Here is a 10,337-nt window from a genome sequence, read left to right on the forward strand (position 1 = left end):
GCCCGGCCCGCGCCGCTGCCCTCCCCCGGCGCCCGCGCCCGGGCCCAAGGCCCGCGGGACTTACGCTCTCGTGGTCCCACCGCACGTTGCTGCGCTTCTCATCCGGGGCGAGGTTTCGGTCCCGGCCCATTAACTCATCCAACAATTGCGCGGCCGAAATCATGGTGCTTCCTTCCCGGGGCTGCTCCCACCAGCCCTGACACCCGCCAACGAAAACCCCGGCGACACAGTCGCCAACCCTCTCGGCCCTCTATCAGGCCGAAGCGCCTTCGGTACAGAGGAGCCGACAAGACAAAATGGCCGCCGCGCGGGCGACTTCCCAGCATGCCGCGCGGCCGCGGGGACACGCCCAGGCCCGGGCGGTGCGGGGGGCGGGGCCTCCTGGTCGCGCCCGGACTCCGCCCCTGTCCCCGGCCGCGCCCCCGCTCGGCTTCCGGGCGCCGGATCTTCCCGGGCTTTCTCCGCGGAAGCGACGGGAACCTTGGAGCTCGAACAGCGCCCGGAAGTGAAGACGAGACCTTCTCCCTGCGCACGTGGTCCCCACGGAGCGTCTTCCCGCGGCGGAAATGCGATCAGCGCGCTGATTCCGTGTGCGGACTCCATTTTCCTGGCCCCTCTGCCTGGCTTTGTCCGGGAGCCTCTACTTTCTGGGGTGCGAAATCAAGGGACAAGCCCGCGTGGGGTGTGGGGCTTCGGTCTTGAGGCCTCCCCGGCTGAAGTGTCTTAGAAAGTATTCTTTTCTTCCGGAAATAGCCGAGTACTTAGCATGTGCGAGTACTGTGTGCTCTGAACTTTGAGACTCAGCCCTTGCTCCCTACACCTTTTGTGTTAGTGAGGGAGACAATCGCTGAAGAGATAAAGCCACAAAGATATCAGTAAGAGCCACGCACGGTGGTGCACGCCTGTAGTCCCAACACTGGCGAGGCTGAAGCAAGAGCATCGCCTTGAGTTTGAGGCCAGCCTGAGCTACATAACAAGACGCTGTTTAAAAAAAAAAAAGATATCGGTATACATGGTATGGGCGAAAAATAAGGTGACTGTTTAAATTTTTTAAATGTGTCACAATAAGAGACATCACCATGAATCCCCGTCAAAACACTCCCTCTCACTTCGAATACACTCCGTGGTTTTTGCCACTTTGAATCCATTTTGAAAGTCCTCGTTCGTAAGTGTGCCTAGTTGCTCTGTTATGGCTGCCTTGATGTCCTGAAGATCTTTATCCCTCATGTGTTTTTTTTTGTTTTTTGTTTTTTGTTTTTTGTTTTTTTGGTCTGTTTGAGACAGGATCTCACTATGCAGTTCAGGCTGACCTTGAGCTGATTTTGTAGCCCAGGCTGTTCTTGAACTCGCAAAAATCCTCCTGCCTCAGCCTCCCAAGTGCTGGGATTACAGGTGTGGGCCACCACGCCCGGCCCCTTATGCTCATTTTGACTTTGGATTAGAGAGTGGCACAGTGCCAGGTCCGGTGAATAAGGTGGATGAGGACACACAGTAACCATTTTAGAAATCTGCTTGTATGGTACTCTCTGCAGCATTTTCTATCACACCTGGTATAGACACTCAAGAAGGAGGACTTCCAGAACTGCTTCAGGAAGTGGCAAGAGCCATAGGATGAGTGTGTTCAAAGCAAGGGGGAATATAATGAAGAGGATTCATGGCAATGTGTCTTTTTAAATTTTTTTTGGTGGGTCTAGTGGCACACAGTTGTAATCCCCGCACTCTGGAGGCTGAGGCAGGAGGATTGTTTTGAGTTTGAAACAGCCTGGGCTACAAAGTGAGTGCAAGACCAGCCTGAACTGCATAGCGAGACCCTGTCTCAAAAAGACAAAAAAAAAAATTTTATGGAACCATTCACTGTGTATTTCAGTCATACCTTGCAGTTGGAATAGTAAGGTCTAGGGGTGTAGCTCTGTATGTGGTTAGAGCCGTTAACTAGCATGTGCAAGCCCTTAGGTTTGACCTCAGCATTGCAAACAAACAAAAAAGAGATACTACAATAGCACAGCTAAGGGTACAAAAGCGGCAGCAGATTTCCCAGGCCTGCAATCCCAGTTCCAAACTTCTGTGGCTTTGTTTCCTTATCTAGCAAATGGACTTTTATGGTAGTATCCCCTACACACAGTGTTACTGTGAAGCTTAAGTGAATTGATACAATCCAAGACATTCCACATTGTTACAAGAGCCCCAACACATGTTATAACTCATGTACTGGCTATTATGATGATGGGGTGGAAAAGCTTGTCGATGTCAGAGTAAGGGAGGTTCCCCCTCCCCAAGGAAGATGCTAAGGATCTAGCCTAGCAAAAAAGACATACAAAGTAGCCACCCTGTTATGTGAAACAAAGTTCATCATTGTTTTGATTTAAATACACTAAAACAGGTGTCCTGGCTCTGGAAGCCAGACTGCCATGGGTTAGAGAGTGAAGGGGAAACAAACAAGGAGAACTTTGTTGGAAACTTTTTAAGAAAGGAAGTATACTGGGGCCGGGGATATAGCCCAGTGGCACAAGCGCTTGCCTGGCAAGCGCAAGGTCCTGAGTTCGATTCCCAGTACAAAAAAAAAAAAAAAGCATAAACCGGCCAGGCAGGGGCCGGGGCCAAAAACAAAAATAACCAGATGGTTGTAGATGGTTCCATATATACAAAAATATGTAAACCCAGGGGCGCTCTACCACTGAGTTGTACCCCCAGCCCTTTTTTAAACTTTGTATTCTGAGATAAGGTCTCAATTGTGTAGGTGGGATTTGAACCTTGCAATCCTTTGGCCTCAGCCTCCCACTGTTGTTTTGTGTATTTCGTTGTCGTTTTGTCTTTTTTTTTTTTTGAGACAGGGTCTCACTATGCAGTTCAAACTGGCCTTGAGCTCACTATGTAGCCCAGGCTGGTCTTGAACTCACAACGATCCTCCTGCCTCAGCCTCCCGAGTGCTGGGATTACAGGCGTGCACCACCACGCCTGGCTCTCGTTTTGTCTTTTGTTTGTTTGTAGGGGGAGACTACTGGGATTAAACCTATGAACTACATCCCTAGAGCTTTCTGACACCTGGCCTACAGATAACTTTGATGGGATACATGAGTTGTCCCCTAATAATGGGAGACTTAACCCCCACCACCACTACTGGGGATTGAACCCAGGGCCTTTGCACTGAGCTACATCTCTACCCCCTCAACCTTGTAGATAGGGTCTTTGGAGATAGGGTCTTGCTAAATTGCCCAGGCTGGACTTGCCATCTTCCTGCCTCAGCCTCCCAGAGTGCAGGGATTTCACACACGTACCACCATGCCTGCCTAGGAAATATAGCCTCACCAGCCAGTGGCCTCACCAGGAGACAGCAGTGGTGAAGGATAGGAAAGCAGCTCTAGTGAGCCTGGTCAAACTGGGAAGTACAGGGCCTGATGGAAACTTTGGGGTTTTATAGAAAAGGAGAACAAAGACCAGGGTTGGGGGCTGCAGTCAGCAGGGAGGTAACCCCGGGCAAGACGTGGTTGGATTGATCATTATGTTGGGACTGGTTGCGTGAGTGCCATCGTCGCTTGAGGGGACAATTATATTTCCTCTGTGTGACCATGGCCCTGCTTTGGGGGCAGCCTCAGCCCCCACTGGCAGGGCATCTCATCATGGGGTGGCAAGGCTGTGCTTTCCTGGACCTGAGGTGGCTGCAGATGTAGGACAATGACTGGGACACTTCTGCATCGCTCCAGGGGGCCTGGAATCCAGACCTTTTAAAAGCTGGCCTTTGGGTGTCCCTGCAAGTCCTGAAAACTGCTGTAGTTCCTCCTGTCTTGGTGTCCTCAGTCTTGCAGAGAGATGAGACAGGCCAGATAAATTTAGGGTAGGGAAGCCTTGTTTTGGTTTTGGTTTTGGTTTTTTTTTTTTTTTAACAGTACTGGGGATTGAACCCAAGGCCTTTGCACTGAGCTACATCCCCAGCCCTTTGTTTTGTTTTGTTATCTTGAGACAGGATCTTGATAAATTGCTCAATTGCTCAGGCTGGGCTTGAACCTATTGCCAGAGTGCTGTGATGATAGATTTGCACAGCAGCTAATAAACTTTATAAGACACATACTCTCTGAGCGATAAGCATGCCGCCGTGCGGAGCTGCTCAGCAATCTGTCCCCAGCTTTTAAGGGAACTAGGGACACATAAAATGAAGGCAGAGCTGAGTATGATGGTACAAGCCTATAATCCCAGCACTTGGGAGGCTGAGGCAGGAGAATTGCCTTGAGTTCAAGGGCAGCCTGGGCTACACAGCAAGACCCTATCTCAAAAAATTTATTTATTTATTTTTGAGGTACTGGGGATCAAACTCACAACCTTGTGCTTGCCAAGCAGGTGCTTATGCCACTGAGCTATATCCCCAGCATCTCAAAAAATTTAAAAAGAAAGAAAGGAAGGAAGGAAGGAAGGGAGAAAGGAAGGAAGGAAGGAAGGAAGGAAGGAAAGAAGAAAGAAAGAAAGAAAGAAAGAAAGAAAGAAAGAAAGAAAGAAAGAAAGAAAGAAAGAGGGGCTGGGGATTTAGCTCAGTGGCACAGTGTCTGCCTGGAAAGCACAAGGTCATAAGTTCGATTCCTGGTACTGGAAGAAAAACAAAAAAGAAAGAAAGATTGATTCTAGGCTTTATCCTGTTTGGATGTACCCACTGGGCCTCTACCTGCAGGTCCAACCCCAAGTTCCTGATATATTACTAACTGAAAACTCCGGAGACTGAGCTATCGCTTCCATACCCCTAAGTTCCTCTGTTGGAGTCTGACCCCCAGTTCCTCGGAGCATATCTGTATTTGGAAGTGAGGCCTTCAAAGAGATGATTGTGTTAAATACAGCCATTAGAGCGGGCAGCTGTCATCCAATCTGATCTCATAGTTAGAAGAGGAAATTCGGGCCCCTAAAGACGCCCCACAGATGTGCTTCCTCAGAAGAAAGGACATTTGAGGGTGCAGAAGGCAGCCTCCACACTGAGGAACTAAGTCTCTGTGGGTAAGCCACCTGTGCTGTTTTGTGGCAGGGCCAGTGAAATTCCCTAGGCCCTATGCTAGGGATGGAGTTGTGCCCTATACTACCAGGGCCTTGTGCATTCGAGGTGAGCGCTCTGACCCTGAGCTGCACTCCCAGGCCCTGTGAAATATTAAGGACAGGAAGCCACTGCCACAACAGTTCTTCAGACTGTTTCTGGGCCTGTACCCTGCCCTCACCACCTTCCTAAAGGTAAATCTCTTGGTGTCTCCTCCCTGCTCAGAACCCTCAGCGGCTCCAAGTTTCAAATGCCTTGGAGAGCTAGGTGTGGCGGTGCGTGCCTGTCATCCCAGCACTGGGGAGGCTGAGGCAGGAGGATCACTACCAGTTCAAGGCCAGCCCAAACTGCATAGTGAAACCATGTCTCCAAAAGACAAAAAAAAAGCCTCGGGGAGCCTGGATCTTACTTGCTTCCCAAATTTCATCCACCCATGCGATGTTTGCTTCCCAACAGACACCCTTTGTGTGGCTCCGGGTGTGCAGGCTCTTCCCCCACTCCAGCACTTCCTACCCAGCTCTAGCCCAGCTTCGCCAGCCCAGGAAGCCAACCTGGAGCCTCGCTTCCACCACCCCTCCTGCGCGTCACGTCTTCCCAGTGCCACCACTTCCGCAGGACAGAAGAGATAAAGATAGGGACAATGAGAATCATTTAAAAGATTGTGCTTTTTTTTTTTTCTTTTTTTGGCGGTACCAGGGATTGAACTCATGACCTTGCGCTTGCCAAGCAGGTGCTTATGCCACTGAGCTATATCCCCAGCCCCAAAAGATTGTGCTTTCAAGCCAAGTGTGGTGGTGCACACCTGTAATCCCAGGGTTATAGGAATGATATCGGGACCTCCAAATATGGAGTTCCCACTTCTCAGGGGAAGATTTACAGAGCACAACCATGTGGGTACAACATGGATAACAGTTATGATCAACCAAAAAGGTCATAAGTATAGCCACTTAGGCGATATTGATCCAATAGGGAAGCAACTCTTGTAGCAAGTACACATCGAAAGAACAAAGAACTTTTCAGGAACGGATGAGTCCGAGGGTGTTGGTCACTCACTGAAGTCACTGATGTCTATCTGGATGTCATGAGACCAGGTGCTACCCCTTATCGCTGGTGTGGTCCTTCCGTCATTATTTTAAGGCCTGGCCTCCAATAGATGCGCCTCCAGCCACAGTTGTAAAGAGTTTTCATCTTTGCCTTGACTACCTTGAGGGCCCAGCCTTATCTCCTGCCTATAATATTTCTATCTAACTCAGCTGTCTATAACAGCAACCCTTGGGAGGCTGAAGCAGGAGGCTCACCAAGAGTGCTAGGCCAGCCTGAACTGCATAGCAAGACCCTGTCTCAAAAAACAAACAAACAAACAAAGCTGGGCATGGCAGCACAAGCTTGTAATCCCAGAACTCCAGAGGCTGAGGCAGGAAGATTGCCATGAGTTCAAGGCCAGCCTGGGCCACTTGGCGAGCTCAAACCCATCCTAAACTACACAGCAAGATCCTGTCTCAAAAAACCAACCAACCAACCAAACGAACAAGTAAAAACCTGCTGGGCTCATACCTTTCACCTGTTAAATGGGCCATTATCTATCTGGGGGGGGCAGGGTGGGTCATCTTTCCCAGGTTTCCACCCCTCAAAAGAGCAAAACCTTCCCAGTTCCAGGAACAAGTTACCACTCTTTTTGAGGGCCTGCACTCTCTCTCTCTTTTTTTTTTTTGAGACAGGGTTTCACTATGCAGTTCAGGCTGGCCTTGAGCTCACTTTGTAGCCCAGGCTGGTCTCAAACTTGCAACAATCCTCCCGCCTCAGCCTCCGGAGTGCTGGGATTACAGGCATGCACCACCACACCCAGTTTGAACTCCCTTTGTAACCCAGGCTGGCCTTGAACTTGAAGTGATCCTCCTGCCTCAGCCTCCTGAGTGCTGGGATTACCGGCATGTGCCACCATGCCTGGCTTGCACTCTATTTCTTTGAGTGTGTACTTTTAAAATTCTGTCTAATAAATCCTTTAGCCCTCTTACTGATGCATCCTGAAAATTCTTTTCTGTTTGTGAGAGAGGAAGTTGCTAATGCAGTTCAGGCTGGCCTTGCACTTACTAGGTGGCCCAGGCTGGCCTCGGACTTGCACAGATCCTCATGCGTCAGCCTCCTGAGTGACAGGATGACAACACCGCATAGGCTGCCCAGGTTGAAATTCTAAGCCCTGAGGTAGGAGTAGTAGGAGGTGTACCTTGGGGACCTGAGTAGGTCCTGAGGGAGAGCCAGGAATGGGGTAAGTGGGATATCGGAGAATTCAGAGCCGCTTGGCCCCCTCACAGACACGGTCAGAAGCTGGTGATCTGCAGCCAAGCAGACGGCCTGCACCAGGACTCTGTGGATGGCTGGCGGTGGGTGTCCTGCCTCCGGGACTATGAGAAATAAGTTTGTGTTGGGCCTGGGGATTTAGCTCAGCGGCACAGCGCCTACCTGGCAAGCACAAGGTCATGAGTTCGATTCCCGGTACCAGAAAAAAAAAACCAGGAAAAAAAAAAAAAAAGAAAGAAAGAAGTTTGTGTTTCTGTTGTGTGGAAGTCACATGGACGATGGTATTTTGTTGTCCCAGTCTGGTTGCCACGCCTACCACCACGGCAACCTTCCTCTCCAAGGGCGCCAGCAGCCTCCCTGCTGTGGTTAAACCCATCTTATATATTTCAGCCTTCTGCAGCACTGACTGTGAGCGCTCCACCAGCTCTGATCCCGCCCACTCCTGCGCTCGGCCTCCTCCGACTCCAGTTATTCCTCTTCAGGGTTCTTAGATTTCTCTTCTGTCCACCATTAGAGTGGTGAGGGTTCTTTAGGGTGCGGCCCACTGGCTTCTCTCAGCACTCACACCCTCTCTTGGGGCTGTCTCTTCTTCTCCTCGGCTTCTGCTAGCACCTTTTGCTGATGACTGCCAAAGCCAAACCACAGCGCTCTCTCTGAATGCAGTACACACACACACACACATACACACACAGCTTACCGGACATTGTCATTTAAGTGGGAATCCGAACAGAAAATAGCTCTGGATTGGGGATGTAGCTAACTGGTAGAGGGCTTACCTGACTTGTGTTGAGGCTCCGGGTTCAACCCCTAGCACTGGAAAAACAAAAGCCGAAACAAAACAAAAAACAGGCTCCGGAGTCGAAAATCCATTTAAAGTCTCTTTATTACTAAATTGCGCGGCAGTTACCTCTCTGCACTTCAGCTAATCATGGCAGTCCTACTTTACAGGATTTTTGTGATGGATAAATGCAATATTTAATGCACAGCACTTACCCAGAGTGTAGCAATGACTTGACAGTAGCAGATAGCAGTAGCAATTAAAGGCTCAGGGGCTGAGGGTAGCTCTGTGGTAGAACCATACTTAGCAGCTTAAGATAGCTCCAGAGCTGGGGATAAGCTGCACAGCGCCTGCCTGGCAAGTGCGAGTCATCAATTCAATTCCTGGTACCAAAAAAATAAAACAAAAAATAGCTCAAGACAGCGTAATACAACAGATTTAAAACTGAATTCATGATCAAATCTCAAACCCTCTCTATAACCTTTAACCCAAATCTCAGTAAAAGGCACCACTACCTAATCCGCCAGAAGTCTAGGTATTATGTTTCCTGACCACCAGCTCGAAAGGAGACCCATTCTCCAGCCTGTTTCACAGATACAGGGTGTAGGTACAGGAAGGTGGAGTATCTCTCCCAAGATTATACGAGCGGCAAAGCTGGCATAAAAACCCAGGCAGCCTGGCTTCTGTCTCCAAGCCCGCAACTGCTGAGCTCCATGCTGTATACCTCCACTGTGATGCCTATTGCCTTCTTGGTTGCCTCCTGCCCCAGATAGATTGTATGTTTTTTGAAATCAGGGACTCTGACTCGTAGTAGTGTTCTCAGCGACTGGAACAGTGCCAAACCAAAAGTAGAGGCTGAGATAGCCAGTGAGTTAAGTGATTCTTTAGAGATAAGACAAAGAAGAGAAAAATGAAGTAATAGATACCAAGTTACACTCAGTCACAGCAAGGATTATAGGTTTATTTTAGGGTGTTGGGGTTTTGATTTTGTTTTTGTGCTAGGGATTGAACACACGGCTTTGTGCATACTAAGTAAGCATGGGTTTACCAGCTACACCCACAACCCTGAACTTTTTTTTAAATCTGAGGATTAACAAATAGAAGATTGGAGTCAGAGATTATGGAGGTAGGATTTAAGAAGACGTTAATGGGCTGGGGTGTCGCTTAGTGATAGAGTCCTAGCTTAGCATGTATGAGGCCCTGAATCTAATTCCAACCTCTGAGAAGATAAAGACATTAATTTTTTTTAAGACATTAATATTCATGGAATCAACAGTTATGGCAGGGAGCAGGCATTTGTTTGTTTTGAGATAGTGTCTCACTACGTAGTTTTGGCTGGCTTTGAACTCATTATGTAGCTCAGGCTGGCCTTGCTGTAATCCTCCTGTCTCAGCCTTCCAGAGTGCTGGGATTTGCCGGGCATGGTGGCACATGCTTATAGTCCCAGCACTCAGGAGGCTGATGCAAAAAGACAGAGTGCTGGAGTTACAGGTGTGCGCCACCACGCCCACTTGAGGAAAGAACATTTAATAAACTCTCGTTTGGTTTTGTTTTTTGTCTTTTTGAGACAGGGTCTCGCTATGCAGTTCAGGCTGGCTTTGAGCTCACTTTGTAGCCCGGGCTGGTCTCGAACTCACAGTGATCCTCCTGCCTCAGCCTCCAGAGTTAATAAACTCTTTTTTTTTTTTTTTTTCTGGTACCGAGAATTGAACTCAGGATCTTGCATTTGCTAGGCAGGCACTTGTGCCACTGAGCTATATCCCTGGGCCTTAAACTCTTATGAAAGAGCTCCTAGACTTTAGGGTACAGTCACTTATAAATTTTTTTTTTTTTTTTTTTTAAAGAAGAGGCTACTACCTCCTCTCATGCCACTTAGATTGCATTAAAGGACCCAATTCCAATTCTGGGGCTGTGCACATCTGCTTCAGACTGGATCTAAGAATTAAAATTTAAATTGAGGAAACAAACAAAAACGTAAGCTCAATCAGAGTTCCAATTTGCCATGGGGTCAATTTGAGGGTTTAGTCATTTTGTATTCATCACCACCTGGTGTGCCACGTGTACTGAGTGAACTACTGCATCATAATACACAGACATTGGTTTTTGTTAAACCGTAGCAAGAAAAATGCTTGCTGCGCAGCCCCTGACATCCCCAAGAGACGGAAATGAAGACTGCATGCCTAAATTCATCCCTTTTTGTTTCATCTCCTCTCTTTGCTCCAGACCTTCCTCCCCCACCCCCCACGGCTATTT

General features: G+C 48.7%; 1 protein-coding gene across 6 annotated transcripts in view; it reads right to left on the bottom strand.

The window, feature by feature from the left end:
* Luc7l3 (LUC7-like 3 pre-mRNA splicing factor) overlaps positions 1–325 on the bottom strand; it is a 34,573-nt gene extending 34,248 nt beyond the window's left edge. For 3 of the 6 annotated variants that reach the window (XM_005394127.2, XM_005394123.2, XM_013519421.1), the window contains exon 1: positions 65–322. In XM_005394127.2, coding sequence (XP_005394184.1) covers positions 65–163 — 99 coding nt within the window. In that variant the 5' untranslated portion in view covers positions 164–322. Of the gene's footprint in view, positions 1–64 lie in introns of all 6 variants that reach the window. The other 3 variants (XM_013519422.1, XM_005394125.1, XM_013519423.1) reach the window with 3 other exon arrangements.
* Positions 326–10,337: the final 10,012 nt, after the last annotated feature.

Source organism: Chinchilla lanigera, unplaced genomic scaffold (assembly GCF_000276665.1).
Source record: "Chinchilla lanigera isolate Chin_1 unplaced genomic scaffold, ChiLan1.0 scaffold00050, whole genome shotgun sequence".
Lineage (NCBI taxonomy): Eukaryota > Metazoa > Chordata > Mammalia > Rodentia > Chinchillidae > Chinchilla > Chinchilla lanigera.